Below are 22,226 nucleotides of genomic sequence, written 5' to 3' on the forward strand. Positions count from 1 at the left end.
CATTTTAAGTTATTAGCATCAAAGTATAAAATTTATAGAGAGCTACAACCCTAATTTAGTGAAATAGAACTATTTAAAGTGTATATTTGTCTTCAGCTTAAAGGATTTTGTTGATAACTTTGGAGCGGAAGCCTTCATAGAAGATGAGGGAAAGAATAGTGACGCACATGAAGAACTAATTAAAAAAAGATTAGGAAGAATCACATTTAAGAATCAATAAGTCCCTTTTAAGAGAAAAATAAATTTTTATTTTTATTTTAACAATAATCCATCCTGCATAGGTCTTGTCTATCAATAAGTCTTTTGAATGGTTCTTAGATGTGATTCTCCCAAAAGATTATATCATATATGTACAATAAATAGTTAAATGTTGTGAGATAAAGATTACATTAGAAATAGGATGTACCTATTTTAAAAATGGAAGCATCCCGCGTGAATTTTTAATTCGTTGATGAATAGTTTGGAGAAGAAGCCTGAGCCAGTTCCTTGAGAAAAGAAACAACATCATCCGAGGATCCAAGCGTATACCGAGCATTTGTTCGGGTTCGGCCAACGGCACAAGAGAAGTAATTCTCCTTCTTGAGGTCAAGCACATTCCATGAGATTTTCTCAGGTGCTGGCCTCCTGGGTGCATTACAGATATGGTTTGTTGTTTTCTTCTCAGAATTTGACACTAGCCGTTGTGCCTTATTTTGAGATGATTTTGTTCCACTTTTGGTATTAGTTGGGATTTTCAGAGAGGATCGTCTCTCGGCAGGAAACTTAACCGCTTCTGACGCCTTGGCTCGTGCAACACCCACGCCACCCGAAGGAAGCTCCGGCTCGAAGAAGGAATAAACATCTTCATCCTGCTGAAATCACTCACGTGAAGTGAGGTTGCACTATACAGTTTGACACTTGACCGACCAGATATATAATATAACGGTTGAAATTCTGATTTGCAAGCTGCGACTTTATGGTGAACAGCTAGGCAATTAGCAACATACTCCTTCCATCTTCAAATATAAACTACCCTATATAAGCAAACTACAAATTTCAAGAAGCATTAATTACATTTTTCTCAAATTGTTTCTCAAATGGTTACTTGGATAGTACCATCAAATTAGAGAAAAATAGTAAAATTATAAGGGCATTTTAGCCCATACATTTCAATTTCGGACATAATTATTAGGATTAACTAACTTTTTTAAATTGTATGAATTAGTTGAAATTCTCTTATATATAAAAATGGAGGGAGTATATGACAACATGCTCAAGGAGCACACTCATATTAGTCAGATAAAGGAGAAGATAAATATGACAAAACTAATTTGCAGCAGAGATAGAAATCACCTTTGACAGAAAATGTCCTATACATAGAACATAATCGATTGGTGCTATCATGGATTTGCTGTGAACTATCTCACCTAAGATGCGGTCAATAGCTGCTCCCTGATTGGAGAAGTTTATAGCTGTATAAGAATTCCAAGTGATAACAGAACTGAGATGTTTGAATTATTAGAAACAAGAGGTCACCTTCGTAACACCAACAGCTCGCACTTCAACAGATCGGCTACCTTGAACAACATCAACTGATGCATTGGAAATTGGACCGGTCCAGAGATGCTGCAACATATCCCTTGCTTGAAGTCTCCCAAACTCAACATCTACAATTGTGATGAAAAGATAAGAACTGACAAGACAGGAGGAAAAGTTGAAGAGTCTCCGAAGAAAAGAAAACAAAATATGTACCTGCATATTTGTAGTTCCATACAAGCGAGGTTTCCCTTTCTTCAAAATCAAAATGGGACCGGGGGGTTCTTTCTGTGAAGTATTCAAAAACATGCTGAAAATACAGGATCAGTACTGTAAGTTGATAGCATGAACAAAGGGGCAGTAATAATAGAAAACGAAAACATCAATATAGACGACCTTCACACTGTCAACCCATTCCATATTCAGATGCTCCGGCATCGTTGTCATCCATTCTCCCTTCGCAGGGCGTAAGAACATACCGTTCTCTGCTGCTAGCCACATGTTGTATTCCTTGAAGTTCTGTAATATGACCTAGTTAGAAAGTCAATCAAGCAGCTTACTAAACAAGGGAGAGTGCTAATATTTACATTATATAGGACACTTCGACCACTTCCACTGAGCACAACAATTGTGGTCTTCGGGTCATCACAAAGTGCTGTCAACGGTTGTTTTAATTCTGGATGCACCTTGAGTTCCATTTCCTTAATCTGATCGCCTTTCTTTTCGACTGGTTCAGTTAAAGTTGCATTGAATCCCTATAGGGTGTATCACCAGAGTCAAGGAAATGTAATAAAATAATCATGACCAATGCTAGAGTTCATGATTTACTAATTGAGGAACACACAAACGGAACCAAAAACTACCCAGTTTTTTCAATTTTCCTTTATTTGCTTTCTGATCTGGAAAATATTGGAAACTCAACTTTGGAACTACACACATTTATGAAGAAAATTTTCTCATACACCTATGAATCTCTCTCACACACACAGAGGTACATGAATATTTGATTTAACATATTCACACAGAACATAATTCCCGTGGCTGCTGATGTTGATAACAGATAAACAGGCTCCTTAAAACTGTAAGTTTTGATTCTTAACATGCAACATGCTCATCGTTCTTTCAAATGGATTCATCTTACGAATTTTCAGCTTGATTCCTCAATTGATTTTGGAACTTTATTTGTAGCTTGTACTCTTGACTTCACGTTCTAGTTATGGCAGCCAAATGTTCTCCCTCATCTAGGTGTCTACATTTTTCCCACTAGACATAAGCATATCGAAAAATCTCAATTGGAAATTTGAAGTGTCTCCATCTTAAAATATATGACTCTATCCTAAACAGGAATACCAAGGACAAGCCCTTGCAAATTTCCACAGGGGAGTTACTGAAGCCATTCAAACTTAAAGTAATCATTCATTCCATTAAGCCTCTTTAAAGGTATATTACAATTGCATCTCGGGATGTGGTGCAATTAAGAATGGCCATATTATATGAGGAATACAAAAAAAGAGAATCGAAAGAAGTCTACTTTAACAATAACAGTGATTGTTTCATTGCTTATTTAGATTTTATTTTCCTTTTTATATTTGAAAAAAAGGAGGGAAATCATGAAATTCGCAGGATCTCAAATAATGCCTTAATTTTCTCATATGAAAGTCTTTCTCCCTGTGAACTGTTAACTGACAGCTCATGTTGGCTACAGTCTTCAAATCTCGCCTTGACTACAATCTTCTTAAACTTTTTCTTGGTAACTAGAAAACATTATATCATTGACAAGGAGAAGATTTAAGAAGTTTTATGAAAGAACAATATCCAGAGAATTAAGAAGCTTCATGTTGAGACAGCATACCAATATGAGCAATCGATTAGTTGACTGCAGATAGCGGTCAATTGTAGTCTTGGTTGGAAGTGGAGGTGGAACTTGTCTTGTCCTTAATTGTGCCTCAACCACAGTATCATTAAGTTCACTGTAAAGCATTCATGAATAAATTTTCACCGCAGCATCTATCCAAAATATAAAGGCAAGAAACATTATCTAATAACACATTTTAATTAGTATTGTCCCAAAAAATATATTTTAATTAGTAAATCAAAACACCATCCCATATATTCTACCATCAAATTTAAGTTTTATGCTATGCACATATTTGTAAAAATGCATAGCAATAGAAACCTTAAGTTAGGCCCTCAGATTTTTTTTGACTAACTAGGCCTTCAGATTTAAGACTAATGTTTAAGAAGTCAGCACTTCAAAACCGCTTTACAGAACTTATAGAAATCAACATGCTCTAAGAAGTTATTATGCTGTAGTTTGTCACACTCACACATGAACGGAGAGCAGCTAATCTGAGAACAAGAATTCAGAACACTGATATGTATACCTCACAAAAGTCTCCGCCCATTCTTGAGCAGTGTGGGTCGTTACATGTACATAATTGTGCTTATGACGTTTCTCTCTTTCCCCAGGTGACATATTCAGAGCCTGTGCAATTGCAGCGGCAACTTCTGTTATGTTCCAGGGGTTAACCAGAATTGCTCCTGCACCTAGAGATTGTGCAGCGCCAGCAAACTACAAGCACAACAAATTTCAGGCATGGGATTATGGAAGAGATACACAAGCAAAGGAGAATATAAACAAAGCAGATGGAACCCTTCTATCAACCAAAATTATGACTGAAATTCTTTACCATGACATAAACAAAAGGAGATGAAAATTTCAAATTCATCATCTATTCGATTACTTCAAATGGAAGAAGCTTTAGAAGTGCAGATAGTTCCAAGAGGCTTGACACTGGAATTAGGAGTAATTTATTTAATGAATTTTCGAATTGATTATCATGAGTATGATGGAATATACCAGCAATTGGTTCCAAGTTTCCTATTAGAAAGGCCGTCAGCACGGCAAAACTAGGCAATGCCTCAAGTGTTTTGGTAAAATGGTTTCTAGTTGAACGATTCATATCGAACAGGTTTTAAAAAGGCAAGCAAATGGGAACAATGCCAGGTAACTTAGAACATTGCTACAATCTAAACAATGATTAGAATAATGTGCATTAAAAAATTAAATACAAGGACAAAAACAAGGGCGTTCTGTAATTACTTCACTAAGAATGAGAACCCCTTTCTTTTTCTCCTGGCAGGCCACAAATTCATAACTGACAAGATTCATCCCATCCCTCAAAGATGTGACCAGTGCAACATCTGTGTAAGAGATTGGTTAGATACAATTAGTATAAGTGTACCTATAAAACTTGAAAACAAGCAAAAAAAATTTCATGCTTCAGAAACAGTTGACAACTCATGGAAGTATGCAATCACACAAAATATCTTGCGTGCCTCAACTTTCAAGTAATAGAAGCGTGAATGTTATAAATTACCAGTGGCCAACGGACAGTTGGTGTAATTGATGGCTCTTGCCAAGTGGAAAATGGATTTCATGCTGTTATTCTCTAGTATAATTGTTTCAGATCAATCAATAGTTATTTTTCCTATTACGCAAGGCATCAAACACCATAAAGTACTCTCAACACGCTGAAGAAATTTACCTTTAAAAACAAACGAGAATAACTATGTGCTGAATAGTGCAGATTAAATGTTACAGCTTACAAATGAGCAAAATATGTATTTAAAAGTAACAAAGAGTATAAGAAATTCAAATTCATAAAGGCATGTAGATTCTCATTGCAACTTCATATATGTTGATGATTGACAAAATGACAAGAAAATAGGTTCAGACAGCATGACTGTTCAGGTTGGACAGACAAAAGGCGATCAACCCAGATTAAGTATTATTTTACAGGAAAGACTTCAATCAAATAAATTAATAAACAAAGGAAAAAATTTGTACCAGTAACAGCATATAAAGCACACAGTGCATGAAAATCAAGTGACCGGTCCTGCAAACAGAACAAACACATCAGATAATTTAGCATTGTCATGGATTAATTAAAGATTGATTACAAATAAAGGATGAAAATGAAAATATATAAGCTGACAAGTGTAAAAAGTAATACAAATGTCTAATATAGTTTTCATATAAATTTTTTATCTAACAATAAGTGCTCAAAGATGTGAATAAAGGTTGTATCCTCAATAATTGCTAGCTTCTAATATCCAATGTGTCTGATCCATTGTACAAGACAATATCATACTTAATTTTGTCTAAGGTCAGCTGTTTTTAAAAAGATAATAGAAAGACAATCGAGTAATTAACGCTGCCAGTAGTTGAGTATAAATCCATTTGGTTACAATATGCCAGTAGTTGAGTATAAATCCATTTGGATTACTATAATCTATTGCGGTCAATAATTAAACACCAGATTTATTAACAGTGTTTACTGCACCCAACTCTGAAAAGATGATGTTTTGCACAAAATAAGAATCAGTAAACTTATTGAACAGACATAGTATGTGAAATTTAGACTCCTCTTATTGTTTCACTGAGCTAGTTTACTTCTTTCACAATAGTAGATACAGAATATGATTGGGCTATTATGCTAATGTCCAAAATAAACTTGTCGTCTACTTTTCTATCTCCTGAATGAGATACTGGTTATTAACATTGTACCATTAAAAATTAGCTCCTCAACAGTGTGAAATATCAATACAATGTTTATCAGATTATCAATAAGTTAAAACCTCACCAAGTGATGTATAGGAACAGCAGTTAATGTTCCAAATCTTCCATTAATGCGACCAACAATTTCATGAACCTGGCTTGTAAGCTTCTGATCTGGGAAAATGCAAGAAATGTATCCAATTCATGATCCAAAAGAGAACTAAAATCACAATTCATGCAAAGAAAAGTTGAAACTTGGCACATGGGATAATGAGCTTCTGTAGAAATGCTATCTCAATCAAAGCAAAAGAAATGGTAAAAAGGGTACAAGGACCTGCCGTCAGCAGAATGCAATATTCCTAAGGAAAGTTCCCTGACATCAACCGAACAGGAGAAAAGTTTCTTTGCCTGACTCATTCCCTTTCTCTAACTCTGTTTCCCCTCTACCAAAGAGCACCTTAAGGTAATAGAGTATACCAGAAGAACCCTCTCAGAAATAATTTGTTTCTTTCGTTATAAAGCTACCAAAAGGTTTCAATTCAATTCTAGAATTCCTTGAGTGAATTTTTTCCTGTCACATCAAGAAGGTTCAAACCCTTAACCACTACCCACACCCCACCATATTTTTACCTTGCCACTATGTTAATTATATTATATAAACCAGCAGAACTCCAAGTTGACAAAAGGTAGAATCACAGTCATTTTAGTATTCAAGTATCGACTTTCAACTCAGTGCTAGTTTCTCAATCTTGCCAAAGAAGACTTTGAACATAAGTTTCATGTCATAGCACATCTCCGACATATTATAATAGACAACTTAGAAAATTTTGATCTTTCACTTGTCGGACATGAGAAATATTTTTAAGACAAGCCTATTTCATGGACCTTTATACTGTAGAAGGCACAAAAGAAAAGTTAACATAAGGAGCATACACTCAGGAACATCTGTTCTCGTTGGCACAGCAATTTGAAGCAAAACTACTTTATCACGCCAATAAGCATTCTCTTCCAAAAAATTTTCAAATGCTAGAATTTTCTGAGGAATCCCTTTAATCATATCAAGACGATCAACACCTAGCATTACCTGTCAAGGCACAAAAATGTTAAGAAGCCAAAAGAATGTACTAAATAAAGTTATAACTATGCCCAAAGAAACTAAAACAGAATTACATGAAGCTTCATATTTAACAACAAAACTTATGTAGTGAAAGCAACATCATTAAAAACAACATGTTCTATCTGCTGAAGTACACAATCACTTGAAAAAGCAACACAAATTTGATAAAGACAAATCATTATTAGGGATTTAAGGATGGTTAATGAAGTTAGTTAGGGATTAGCATAAATAGAGGAAGATGAGGGTGTAAGGAGTGTCTAATGAGTGAATAACTACAAAAACGCTTTCCTCATTGTCTATCGAACAGTGATAACATGGAATATGCTTGCCATAAATTGATAGTGAGAACCTCCTACAATTAGACAAATTCATAGAAACATCTAATTGAGGGATCACAGGTAACAGATTGCTAGCTGACCTATCAGCTCTTTGGAATTAACAATAAGAAAATTTTTAAAGAAAAGAAAAAGAAGCATTGATTTTTGCATGCATGATTGTTACCCCTAAATCCTTATGTTACTTACTTGATATCTACTTGAAAATAACAGAACAACAACAAATACTCCCAACAACACTTCACAACTAAAGGAAATGATAATAGCCAAAATATTCAATAAAGAAATTGAATTGATCTACAGCATCCAAATAATTTGGTAGTTAGACTCCAAAACACATAGAATAGAGTAAATCTTGAGCCTGCTAGTAATAAAAATCAGTTTCATTGTATAGTTACGGCAGTGATACTATAGTTCACAATGATGAGTAATTATGGCTGTGGGTCACGTCTATGGTGTTTAAAGAAAGACAATTCCGAGGTCATTTAGAAGTTTCCCATGCTTTCATAAGACTAGACTGTGGCAACAACAGTTGTCATGTTCTTGACGCCATGATCTCTTACCAAAAGCATAATCTTTATATTTTTTGCAATTATTGAATGGTGTATAATTTGTTCAATACTGACATGAACCCAAAAGCTACAAGTCATTAGAAAAAGAAGGAAAATAAAAATTTAAAAAATTATGAAAAATAAGTCAAAAAATTCAAAGTTATTAGGATTATTACGTCAATCAACATTACAAAATCATAGATATTAGTAAGCTGCCATTACAAAGATATATATGTACCTTTCTACCCTCAAATCTTTCTTCTAATTCTTTGATATGATCCTTCACTTGAGTAAGCTCAAGTGCACGCCTGAATCGATCAGAGTCTATCCCAATTGGAAACTTGAATTAAAATGCACAAGAAATACATAAGCAAGTTGTCAAAATCATCATGGCAAAAGACCTCAGTAAAAGATGAACAATTAAATAGCTTTCCTTTCTTTTTTGCACTGTTTTTACCTTTTAATGAATAAAGTTTGGTGCAGAATTCCAATAAGTAACGTTAAGTGCTATGCATAAAAAAAATGTAAGGCTGATTTTATTGAATAAAAATTTGCAGGCACATACTGCAGCAACTCGAGTCAATCTCCCCTGATCCTCAACCCCTTCAGGAGTTCCCTCAAGTCCAAGAATGCGAGTACAGGCACTAACAAAATGGCGTGCATAATCATAGGTGTGAAATCTGTTTGAATGAAATTACACTTATACAAATCAGAAGCAATGATCATACTGGAATATAGAGCTTAACAGACATAACATAGCAGGGGGGGGATTTATTGAAAGGTATACGCTACAGTCACACAAAAGGAGAGTCCCAGAGTTGGAACCTAAGTGAAAAGAGGAGAAACCATCAAACTAAAATACAAAAACTATATAGGCAGCATAGACAATCTAAACAAGCCTTTTTTAACTTTTGGTGTAAATGTGAACGTGCTTTTCTTTAGGAATTATCATGTTTATTCACTATGAAATCCACAAGATTAAAACCAACTTGTGTGCCAAACAGTTTTCAGTCGACTCACTTTCCAGCCCTTTGACCACCAAACTAAGAGAAACTGGTAACATTCAGACTGCAGTCATTAGATCTTAGATCGATTAGTTGGAGGCAAGAGTCAGGTTTACTGCCCTTAAATTTTTCATATGATGAGTTCAAGTTGAATACCACAATAGTTCATGGATGAGAATTAAACCATAGACTAGAGAAAAGAGCATTGATAAGACTTTACTTGAAACCATGTCAGATTACCAAATAATCAATAATGCAGATTCAAGGAAATTTGTTGATTTCTGATGCCATTTGAATGAAAGGATCTCAATCATGAGTAGAAAAAGAAACTAAATTTTCTTGTTCTTCTTCTTCTTTTTTTTATCCAGCTGTATGCGTAAGATGCAGGGCACCCATAGCATCAGCTTCTATCAAAAGCATAGAATAAATTTTTCTATCAACAGCAATTATGCCAGGAAAATCAGAGCAAGGATTTTATGGTTGCCTGCTACCTGACCTCAACTAGTAGGTTATGACTTTGCCCAAAAGTATATTCACCATAAGGAAACTCATGCTACTTGTTGGCAAATAGTTTGAGTTGGATGGACAACATATAGCATAGCTTCCAAAACTGTTTTGTCCAAAGGTCTCATAAACCAAAAGATATTCCAAAACAAGCGAGCACATATTTATCAAATTTACTTAAAGTAAAGGAAGTTCAAACATAAAATCAGACCATCAGTAATGAGCCTCATTCTTAGTCAAAGGAGCATATTGCAACTTACCCTACTAAATCAGCAGCAAGAACAGCATGAAGGAGCTCTGAACGTGACGGTAATGTCCTATGAATTTCAGAAGATGGAAATGGGGTGTGGAGAAACCAGCCAACTTTCATTTTACTGTTATATTCCTTTAAACATTTTGGAAGAAACATAAGATGGTAGTCATGACACCAAACAACATCACCCTCTTCATAGTGCTTGTTCACGACATCAGCAAACATCTGGTTCGCTTTCTTGTATGCTGCAAACTGAGACTGAAAGCTCCGTGTGGTAGCAAGGCGTTCTTCTTGGGGTAGTCCAAGGTAATGAAAAAGCGGCCACAAGATGTTGTTGCAGTAGCCATTATAATATTGGTGAACAATCTCTTCATCAAGAAATACCGGAATGCACCTCTGCAATGCAGGTAAGAAGAGGAGAACAAAAATCATACTGAACAATGCAGAGGGATAGATGGCATATTAGCAAAAGCACTTGAAAATTTTTAGTGTAAGACGCTTCGTACCTTTTCAGCCAAAGCTTTAGTAAGTGCCTTCTGTCCAATCTCGTCAGGCACATTGACACCAGCCCATCCTATCCATCTTGCCTCAAACTCCTTCACACCTTGGTTAAATAAGGCAGTCACATTAGATGCATCTTTGTAAAGAAGAAGACGCACTTCAGTTTAAAGGAAACCATGTCAAACATGATAAACCATCTCAAACAAACAATTGTTTATAAGGCCAGTCCTATAATTACGTACCTAAAAGAGCGCTAACTAGACCTCCAGCACTAATCTCCAGAGACCATGAGTCTTCGCCCCTCCTAACTGCAGAGACTGGCAGCCTGTTAGCCACCACCAAAAGTCGTTGTCTATAAGGCCTCCCCTCTTGTCTTTCACATCCCTCACTAAGCAACCGTGCAGTTCCTCCCTCCAGGTATTGTACATGCGAGGCACCTGAGTTATTATCTTCTCTTAAACGCTGGTTATGCTCAAAAGGTTCAGTAACCCTATTATTATTACCAGCTGACTCATTGAAATGAGAAGCCCTGCTGCTTTTTCTTAGCTCTCTTTCTCTGACAAGTCGTTCAACACGATCTGGAAAATGATGATGATGATGATTACCGTTATACTTATTCCCAGGCATACGTTCACTCTGGAAGCGAACCGGTGAATATCAATTTCACCAGTAGGTGCTCAAGTCCTTGGAGTAACTTCCTCCCCTGCATTTTGTTAAGGAGATTAAATTTATATGAAATACGGTAGACAAACAGAATTCTGAAGCATACCTAATTCAGTGTCTAATAGAACAGAGCATAAACTAATGGATCTAAATTCAGGGTAGAAAGGAACAATAAAATTGAGAACCATAGACAACAGAGTATTCCCGTGGCAGTGAAAAAAATCATCCACTCATTGAAATGTAAAACTCGAAAGGTTCATAAATAAATTGAAAGAGTAGACAAGAAAGAGCGAGTGGGCGCACAGAATTTACAAAGGGCAATAGTAATTAGTCGGTATCAAGATACTCAGACCATGGAACCGGAAATTTCACTTTCATAAATAATATACAGAAAAACAAAAGAGAACAATTGCCACCTGAGACTTAGGAGAGTATTCGGTGAAACGCTAGGCCATGGCAGCCATTTCATTAAGATGAATTCCAGGCACATTGTACGAAGGAAAGTATTGAAACAAATCGAAAAGTACGAGCATTGCCCATCTGATGCAGAGACTTCTAATATGTCACAAAAATTCCAAAAAAAAAATTAAGAAGAACAAATTCAAACGCCAATACAGGAGTCTCCTCAAAAATCAGCTAACACTTAAACAAGAGAAGGTTCTGTCTAGAAAATCTAGGGTGGTCGTCAACTGTTTCGGGTTCAACAAGTCAATCTCCGAGTTCAGCAGCAAGAGAAAAGCTGGGTAAGAATGAGAGGATTACATACAGTGTGAAATAGAGAAATTGGGAAAGGTGGGAAATCAGCATAATCTGAATTGCAGAGAATCAATAACAATAACATAGTGAGAAATGAGCGTAAGCAATACAATCCTCGTGGAAGCTTTATAAGGAGCATAGGGCCTCTGAGACATGCAGGCAAGACCGGAGGTTCAGTTGAAGACAGAGAAAATGATTTAATGGGAAAATCACAACCACGGTCCAAATTAATTACACATGTTCAAAGAATTCTGATATTCCTATATGAGATTAAAAGAGCTAAATATAATTAAAATTTACTGTAAAAATATAAAACTATTTCTTATATATATTTGTTATAATGGGAGAATTGATTATTGATTTTTTATAGAAACTTATTTATCACATTACAATTACAATTCCTTTCTATCACCAAATTAATATTTTAAAGTCATTAATAAAAAATTAATTATTGTTAAAATAGAAATAAAACTTATTTTTTTAATAGGGATTCATTCAACAAGTCACAATACTTATTATTTTCCACTACCAAATTAGTTTTTTTTAAGTTGTTGATAAAGGAATTAATTGTTGTTAAAATGAAGAAGAATTTTTTTTTAATAGATATTTATTGTTAAAAAGAATACTCCTTTTATTTAAAAATGTAAAGTATTTTTAACTGAATCTCACACCCTAATATAATAATTACCTACTTTAAAATTAACCTTATTTTTTTATATTTATCTCTATTAAACACTCTATAATAAAGATAAAGTTATTATCAATAAAGACACTTTAAAAAAATAATGATTACACCTCAAAAAATTAAAAATATTTTATATTTTTTAACATTCAACTCTTTAAAAAATATATTATATTTTTAAATGGAGGGAGTATATACATATATAAAAATGATAGTTTTGTCTTTTCATGACAAAACTTAAATCATTTGGTTTTATAGAGTAATATTATCATTATTTATTAATTCAAAACAACAAATTTTGCCCAGTAGTGGTTGATTATAATTTTTCCTTTTTTTTAATAAAGATACGAAAATATCAACACATCAATAATCAATTATAAAATTTATATTATTGACAACTCCTAAAATTTTAGACAATTTTATCTAACTGATACAAATGAAAATATGAAATGCAAGCTTTGCATGCCCAGCAAAATGAGCATAAAATCCATCAGTCACATGGCCCAATACATTTACTTGTTCGGTTTGTAAATATAGTAAATTATAAAAATAAATTGTAATATTCATAATTTTATGAACCAAGACCAAATATAATGTTAAATTCTGGGGTAAACAGTTTTTTTTTTTTTAATCTAAAGTTGTGGTCAATTTGAGTCAGTATTTATGGCTTTTTTTATCAAGGAAGTAGTCTTTATTCAGCTTTGTGGTACTGACATATTACTATGTGATAATAATATTCAGTGGCATTAAAAACTTTGACCAAAATTGACTACAACTCTAGATATTAATTCCCTAAAAAAAAATTACAAGAATCCTGATCCAAGTTAATTGATCATAACTATAAAAACAAAAAATGTTTTCCATACTACATGTGAGTCTATTAAGATCTTACCTACACAAGACCAAAAAATAAGTGAAAGCCAGGACGCCATAAGACGTAATGAGGTTATCCCCGTGCTCGGTTCCTTTTCTTTGCCCGCCCCATTAATGAGAAAACGGCATTGTGAAGAAACGCTGATGCAGCGTGCCCCAAATCTAATCTAATAAATAGAATTCAATTTTTTTTCCCTAACCTACGCTGATCTTTTTTGACTTGAAAGAATAATTGACCAAACAATTGAACTGATAGAAAAATTAAAAATAATCTTTTTTTAATCAAGCGATCCTCTTATTTTTGTATTTCATGATTCATGATTTACTATCTATTAACTGTATATATCTACACTTTTGACCTCCAATGTGAAATTCAAATGCAGTGTTTCCCTAAATGTTAAAACTCCTCGAACATTTTTGCTCAGTGCAATTGGTGTTCAAAGTATATGGTATAGTTCCAACGACGAGACCCTACGTTAGGGCTTAGGCTATTGAATTAGCAATAACTTACAATCGAGAAATTACGATCAGGGTTTTTTGTTACGCGCTAGGTAACAGGGCAAAGGTCAGTCCCTGCATTTATCATAAAACTTTTTTTATTGAAAGGCATTTTAATATTTTATATCGACATCAAGAGTTTATTGATTTCATCCCTGTCAACCAATTTTGCAATCATCAGGAAAAAATAAAACAAATGAGACACTTCGCATCAGTTAAAAAACCACAGGAACAATGTCAACTGCAATTGAAGTTTACATCTCAAGTAAAAACATCCATGTTCTTTAAAAAAAAAAACAGAGAGAGATTCAAGTTCATCATTAAAATGATGCCATTAATTAATAATACCTCAATAAAATAATACACACACACACATAACATTTACCCAATGTTCTATATTTTAAATTAAAAAAAGCTTTTAAAAAAACATCTTATATTAAAATCCAGAGGGAGTACTAGTAAAAAAATTCTAATTTTATCTCTTATGTCTATTAACTTCAATTTTTGTGTCAATAAAATATATATAACCTTATTATCACTCATCATAAATTAAAACTAAGAGTAGAAAAAACAATGTACTCCAATACTTTTATGAAAATAAGAATTTATTGATATATAGATTATTATTAAAAGATGCTTATATTTTGTATTTGAGGGAGTATATATAATGCGTATCTCATTTTATTTTTTACACAATTACTTGGAATTCAGTATTATTAGATCATTTCAAGCATAGTCAGACTTAATTGGGGTTCAAATATGTTTTCTCTGCATGTTGTATTATTATTAACAAATACATCATCCATAAATTTTCTAAAGAATTCATCTCCTTATGGCAAGTAATTTTCAGTCTCACTACCTCGGTGCACCAACAGAAAGAGCCAAAAAATAATAATAATAATAATAACTGTCATTATCAACTTCTCCTAGAGATTGACCCATTTGCCTTTCCCAGGGAAATTAAACACACAGATACAATCTAAGCTAGCCAATTACAATAAAAAAAAATTTATGAAATTTTATTTAATAAGTTAGATTTTCTAATAGATTTATCCTTAACCAATTCTAATGTTATTTGAGAACCCCAAGAATTCTACAATTGGAAGCTAACAATTAGCAAGTCCAATGTTAAACTAATGGAACAAGATACAAAACATTTCTGGCTTTATGCGGAAATACCACAGGCATTGGCTCTCCGAAGTCTGAGGGCTTCCATTTTAATATCCCATTATCTAAGGAATACAAGCATTTATTTCTCATTAAGCATGCCATATTGTCCAATCATTCAAGTGCATATGAAGCTCATGGTTCTTGGTAATTTATTCAAAATAATTTTATATTAAGATATTAGGGTGGCTAAAAAATAAAATGCATGGCTGCAAGGGAAGAGACCGCATCAGAAACTTTCTGCAGCAAACAGATCCTACATCTAGTAAATGAGAACAAGCTGGGCATGCATGGGCAGAGACAAACATATACTTCGAGGCAATGAAAAAATCTAGCCTTCCTCTACATGCACTTTTGGTTCGATCTTGGGCTATGATAATAGTCAATAGATATCAGTAATATATCAAGCCAAGGAAAAGGAATACAGAAACACATTACATATATACAACTCCACGTGACAAAATCGACGAACAGATGAAGGGATAAGCGACAAAAGTTGTAATTAATTTTGATAGATGCATAAGACATGCATGGAGCCACGAAGACAGAAGTTGAAATTTTCTCTGATAAAATATTGCAAGTGGAGTTAGCATGATTGCTGTCAACAAAGATTCGTGAGTTCTGCTTTCTAAAGGAGGGCGGACCATCAAAGCTACACGGTAGCCAGGGGATTTCCAATTAATAATAAAGTTGTCATGCATGCAGGAGGGGATGGCACCACAAATTTAATATATAAGGAGATTTAAAAAAAAAAAATCACTAAGTTTGTGTGTGTGTGTGTGTGTGTGTTGATAGATATATTCTTTACATGCAATTCCACAAAAATGGTCCGCGTTATAAGACTTTAATTTACTTATTTTGAATCTGGATATTAGACCGCTTTTTTTTTTTTAAAAAAAAAAGTTTGCTTCTATTTGATGTATGTCAAAGTAAGGATGAACGTTTGCATATCTTGGTCGCTAAAACTAAACAGAGCAAAAAGCAGAAAGTATAATAAGCTCTAAAAAATTAATTGAAATATGATAAATAGATAAAATATATAAATTAATGTATGGTTTTTTTTTAACATATCATTAGGTTGATTCCTTAATAATTTGTTATATATTTTTAAAATAGAATATAAAAATTACTCTCAAAAAATCTAAACGATTGTTCTCGAAGTGCCTGGCCGCAAGGGCCCAGCTAAGATTGAGGTATATATTTCTGCAGGAAAAAGGGAATCAAAACGTTGTCCAAACACTATGGTAATGATGAAAAGGCTGGCACTTTTTCCCCGGTGGTAAAGACGAAAGAGGGCGAGAACCCAGGAAAAAGTCGGACGCTAATGAGTAGATTGCTTTGTTGAAGAAGGCAGCAAAGTTTGATTGAAATTGAATGTCTGGGGTTCAAACTAGAGAAAAAATAAAATATAAACATGGCGCTGACATTTTGAAAACATATGCTATATATAGCCGAATCTAAATGTGAAAGCTAGTTGAAAAATTTACTTTAATCTTAAATATAAAATCTCAATTCATTTTGTATCGAATATTTATCACTTGTTCTCCAAACTACTCTTATAGTTACATTGGTATACGATATACAAGTTATATTAATAGCTAATTATAATAATAATATTCTAATATAAATTATTTAAAGTATTTTAGAGCATAACATTCTTAAACTTTAATCATGTAATTTAGTGGTATGTTTCATTGGCCATCATTTTTACCAATTAAGAAACTGTATCACGAAGAGGTTATCAATTGTTAATTTGTTATTCCTTAGTCTTTGTCATGCAATTACTTTGTCGGGCAGCCAGCGTCTGCTCCAATAGAAAAAGATATCCACAGAATCCCGAGAATAGACTACCGTCCACATGAATTCTACTTTCCTGACCCATGTGAATCTGCTCAATGTACTAGTTTTAAAGGATGCTAAGTAATTTTACCCCAGCACTTGACAACATTCATCGTGAGTTCTTGAGCGCACCCTATACGAGATCGAAGGATAAAGCAAATCTCTATGAGACTGGAGAAATAAGAACTTCAATGTCCATTTAACCTGAACGGGTAGACAAAAATCAGGTTTTCGAAACCAATGCTCATTAAGATGCACTGCAGACTCTACGTACTTCTGCGCTGACCACGCACGACACGTCAGCCGTATGGCTAAGATACATCCGAGTACATTGCGTTATTAGAGACACGGTCACTATTTTAATTCAAAGTTCCAAAATAGTGAGTTCATGTTTCTACTTGTGTCTGTGTATTCAATACAAGTTTTTTAGATTTTTAGATTTACTCCTCGCACAATTTATCCTAAATGGTTAGGGCACGAAACCGAAAGGATCTATCTACTGACTAACCAATGCCTCAAATCCCTAGAACCACAATTAATTGCGGTTATAAAATAACATGACTTTTTTCCTAACAGCATTGCTGTTTTATTAAATTTTTATTTTCAATTTTTAACAGGCTCCAAACTTTCCTAATCAGTAATCAGGGTTAACGTTGATAAATTTTTATTTTTATTGAAAAAACACATTGAGGCAATATGATTCATATAATTAACCTCACCTAATGGAATTATGCTTGTCCTTTTTGTATCCCGTATTACTAAATAAGAGATGGACTGATGTAGAATGATCACATCTTATAAATTCCAGGGACTTCGTGGGGCCCTCTAGTAAACTCAATCAAGAATCATCTGACCTCCGGTGTATTTCATGTATGTGACGAGAGAAAGCTCCAGGAAAATGCTCTTTCTCAGGGCCCATCATTTAAGTTTATGGGATCAACAAACTCGTTCACAAGAGTGCGCTCGTTTGAGTAACATGTTGTATCTGATCATAGATGACTACCATCTGAAGCCTAACTTTTAAAAGCGATGGCCCAATTCATTTACATCTCTTCCTTGAATATTTCATAATCTGAAAGTTTCTCCGTATATTTTGCTTCATTACACCCCACGTTGACAGGACCACCGCAAGCAGGGGCGGAACCAGGGTGCAAATACAGGGGGGACCAAATTTGTTTAAAAAAATCAATTAATATATAGTTTTTTATTTTTTTTCATATTTAGAATGATTGGTTTTATAAGATAATAATACATTATAATTATATAATATTTTTAAGTAAAAAATAATTACAGCAATCATATATCCTCTATCCACTTGTATTTTCTATTACTCATAAGTATTTTCTTTACGAAGCAAGCTTATTTGAAGTACCTAAGTATTAAATGTAAACACCTCTCTCAATAGGATCAAAACATTGCTTCTTTCCATTGTGAAAAACTAGACCCTTCTACTAGATCTAGAGTTAAAAATACAGGCGGGCCCGACCCTTAAGGACCTGAGCCCTAAAGCTCGATTTTCTATTTTGAGCTTCATTTCTCAAGCCCAACCCTTATATGAAGGGCTTAGGGACGATCGTAAGCCCTTTTTTAAAAAATAAAAAATTAAAATTAAATTAAATATTATAAATTAATTAAAATATTTTGGAATTAAAAAAATCAAAATTCTTATAATTTTTTAGAAATTAAACAACACACATTTAGAAGTCTAATAATAAAATTTAAACCTTAATTAAAAAAGGGTCATTTTTTTATAAATACACAAACATAATAATTATAAAAAATAAAAATATTAAATTAATTTTAGAATAAATTAAAATTAATAATAATATAATGCGTATAGGATCGGGTGAGCAAATTATTGGCTTCAAACACGTGTTGTACTAAAGAAAATAATAATATAACAGGGTTTAAAAGGTCACTCAAACTCAAGACTTTTTTTACAAGGCTTATCAAGGCTAAGCTTTCAAACTCAATTACTGTAAAAAAATTATTTTTAAAATCCAAACTTTTATTTAAACAAGGCCTCTAAGCCCAACCCTTATTCTTGACTCCAGGCCCAAACCTTTGTTGGTTCCATCCAGGTATATTTACAAGTCACTTATAATATATTTCACCGAAAAAAAAAAGGAGCTTTAAACTTCATTTACTTGTGTTAAAATTTAATAAACTTTCACCTCTTCCACCCCTAACAAAGGCAAATTAATTATTTATAATAATTGATTTAGTGTTTAATAAAGCCAGGCAAAGTAAATATGAACATAAAAATAGTAAAGTGACATGTAAATAAGATTAAAAAATAATCTTCTCTATGTTCAGTGAACGTTTAACTGGATGAGTGGATAGATATATAGATACATACATATATAGGTTGGCAGAGCGCTATTGTATCAACATTTATGAGTGTGAGTGGGTTTTGTAGGATTTAAAAAAGAAAGGGATTGGGAGCCCAAAAATTCCACATTTGCCATCACTTCGCTATACTCCTAATACATACTCTCCTAATACATACTAAGGGGGAGGACGGGTGGCCCCCTCGAGACGAATGTAGGTCCGCCCCGCCTGACAGTAAACTATAACCTACAAGCACACCGCACAGTAGAAATCAACGCATGCTCTTGGCGATTTATAGTTCATGGCTAATTTTATGGTTTGAGCCTTGAGGGTCGCTTATCAACGTTACATCACTTAGATAGACCTTTTGTACACCTGCTTTACTTAGTAACCAGCAAGTGCTTCCTTTTACAAATGTCTCTACCAGGGAATGCTCCGGTGAAACAATTGAACATACTTTGACTCTCTCCAACTTTTTAATATTGGCTTCCGTTTAGAGGAGGAAAACGGGTTTGACGCGTTGCACCGGCCCGTTTAGGCCCTAAAATGACTGGAGCCAGGTTTGGATTCAAAGAGTTCAAAAGACATTCAGGCATAAATAGGCTAGGCCTAAAGGCTTAGAACTAAATGAGTCACGTTTAGGTTATTTTCTTTTCTTTTTTTTTCTTTTTCAATTTTTATAAATTAAAAAATAAACTCAAACCCTGTCCTTTCCTTTTATAATATTCAAGCTATCGTTTGTGCCCTAATTAATTGCACGGTTTTGATTATAAGGTTATTTTATATTTATTTTGATATAATTTTATCTATTTTTTTTTTACTACTCAAACTTATTTATAGAATCGAACTTTAAAAAATGGTTTGGTTTGTTTAGTTGTTTTATGGACAATGATTTATTTTCCGAAGTTTGGAAAATGTTTTGATTTAAGATTGAGATAATGATTTATGTTATGTGCATCAATAATTTATGATTTGAATTAAAAATATTTTGATTTTAATATTTATTTTTATTTGTATTTTTTGCACACACATATATAAAGATCTCTACCCATTACATAGAGGAATTTTTTCAGACGCGGTCATTTTAAACCTGAGCCCGTTGGGGGACCCCTCTAATTCTCACCCTTACTTGCGTTTCCAAGTCAATATATGTGAAGAATTATTACATATGTCTGCTTTTTTAAAAATATTTGTATTTTTATTTTGATCGTTTTTTATTTGGATTTTTATAAATTAAAAGCACAAAAAATGTCATGCCTGATATCTAATCATTTCTTAATATATGTCTATGCAGCTATCTAACTAAGCAGTTTGGCACGCAGACTGCTGCTTTTTATATTAGCTCCCTTTCAACTACCGAATTTGCGACACAACTTTGTTGCAAGGAAATTTAAAAAAAAAAAAAAACATTATAAAAACAGCAGCGAATGTCGAAAATTGCACATTCTATATCACAAGTCGATCCTATTAAAGAATAATCCAGCTTCTGTATGCAACAACAGGGACCTAGCAAACGAACAAGGTCACTTTTCGCGCTGCAATTGGATATTCTTGCACACTTAATTATCATCAACCAAAAGAGAACTTCAGGTTACTAGTCAAATTCATCTAAATTAAAGCACATAAAACCAAAATAAGTTGCTCACAGAAGAAGAATACCGAATCTAATCCCAATTCTTCTTTTGTTATTCAAACACTTGTAGTAAACGAACCTAAAGTTCTGGTCAAAATAAAAAAAAAAAACGAACCTAAAGTTCAAATCCTAACACAAGCACAGGAACCAGAACTACAAAATCACCGCACAGAAAGATGAAAGGCTAACTAAAGCAACACGAATGCAGCCTGCCTTTTTCAGTTTGCGAGTTTTAATTGAAGAGCGAAACTATGTATCTGACAATTCTTCGTTTATTATAATAATCAAAAGAACAGGAACTAAGAGTTCATCAGAGTAAAAGAGTGAATGCTAACCTGAAACGCCAAGCTCTGTAAACTGCAAATGCTTCCTGGCTTCTTCTACGTACGGATTTCGTAGGGCAAAACTGGAAATGCAGCAATTACTCGTTTATTATGATAATTAAGAGGACCAGAACCGAGATAATCACATGGTAAGACAGAAGGCTAACCTAAACGACGCGAATCTCCCGACCTGCGAGTTCTTCGTGCTTCCTTCTGCGCGTGAATCTCAAAGAGCCAAACCGGAAATACGGTAAATCTTCGTTTATTATGATAATCAAAGGAGACTGAACAACAAGATCGCATCGCAGAGTTAGACCAAAAACTAACCTGAACGATGCGCGAAGTCAGATTAACTCGCCAGTTAGACTTTCAAGGAGCAAAACTAGAAATGCAGCGATTCTTCACTTGTTATGGTAATGAAAAGAAACAGAGATGAAGATCGACAAAGAGAAGGCTAATCTACTACGTATTCTGCTTTAGTACAAGTGTAAATTTCAGAGAGAGAGGCTGGAAACGCAAGGGTGCAAGGGTTCTTCGTTTACAGAGAGATCATATATATATATATATAGAGAGAGAGAGAGAGAGAGATGGGGAGGGTTCTGGAGGAGTGAGGAACAATGAGATAGGCTTAAGTAGGGAGGAATCAGAAGGCGCATTTAGCAGACATCGAATCGTTACGCACGCATTTTTTGGCGGGGCAGCAGGAGGAAGATGATAAGGGAGGTGCTTAGTTGAGACTGATGAGGTGCCGAACTTTATTTGTGCCCAATCAATTGGAGGGAATTTGTTCTTTTTATTCTTTTTTTTTGATTTTGAAATCAATTTTTAATATATACACGAGGTTCTGGTTGTGGTTTTAAAAGCATGTTCCAAGCCCACTGAGTTTATTCTTGGCATGTTTGGTTGCCCAGCGTTGAAATTTAAATTACACTTGCAAACTCCATTTCATAAGAAGCAATTACGAGTACCAACTTTTTTAAATGGATTTTCTTAGTAATTTTTACTTCTTAAAATGAGCTTTGTTAAAACTACCCTAACATGTTATCCAAACGTAAGTTTGTTAAAAATACTTTTGGCCTTTTAAAAAGTCATGACCAAACGCTCTCTCTCTAGTCTAGAG

The 22,226-nt window shown here is 33.9% G+C and overlaps 1 protein-coding gene across 10 annotated transcripts; it reads right to left on the bottom strand.

Annotated features, from left to right (window-relative positions):
- Window positions 1–176: 176 nt before the first annotated feature.
- On the bottom strand, window positions 177–21,802 carry LOC129314854 (alpha,alpha-trehalose-phosphate synthase [UDP-forming] 1). Of its 10 annotated transcripts, none has more exons than XM_054958300.1 (21): window positions 21,434–21,795; window positions 21,274–21,331; window positions 21,119–21,189; window positions 10,845–11,044; window positions 10,584–10,778; window positions 10,347–10,444; window positions 9,848–10,236; window positions 8,645–8,759; window positions 8,318–8,419; window positions 7,010–7,160; window positions 6,162–6,250; window positions 5,366–5,414; window positions 4,619–4,719; window positions 3,900–4,087; window positions 3,368–3,485; window positions 2,103–2,270; window positions 1,912–2,034; window positions 1,732–1,825; window positions 1,516–1,646; window positions 1,333–1,431; window positions 177–851 (listed from the first exon to the last, which is right to left on the bottom strand). In XM_054958300.1, exons 4-21 carry the CDS (start codon window positions 10,966–10,968, stop codon window positions 441–443), a joined length of 2,745 nt encoding a protein of 914 aa, XP_054814275.1. In that variant the 5' UTR covers window positions 10,969–11,044; window positions 21,119–21,189; window positions 21,274–21,331; window positions 21,434–21,795; the 3' UTR covers window positions 177–440. The 10 variants fall into 10 exon arrangements, 7 of the variants coding, with proteins under 7 accessions (XP_054814275.1, XP_054814276.1, XP_054814271.1 ...); XM_054958301.1 differs by having other exon boundaries at window positions 10,947–11,044; window positions 21,434–21,794; XM_054958296.1 differs by having other exon boundaries at window positions 10,584–11,044.
- Window positions 21,803–22,226: the final 424 nt, after the last annotated feature.

The sequence above is a fragment of the Prosopis cineraria genome, unplaced genomic scaffold (genome assembly GCF_029017545.1).
Source record: "Prosopis cineraria cultivar Desert tree isolate PC_DT_omini unplaced genomic scaffold, ASM2901754v1 PC7, whole genome shotgun sequence".
Classification (NCBI taxonomy): Eukaryota; Viridiplantae; Streptophyta; class Magnoliopsida; order Fabales; family Fabaceae; genus Prosopis; species Prosopis cineraria.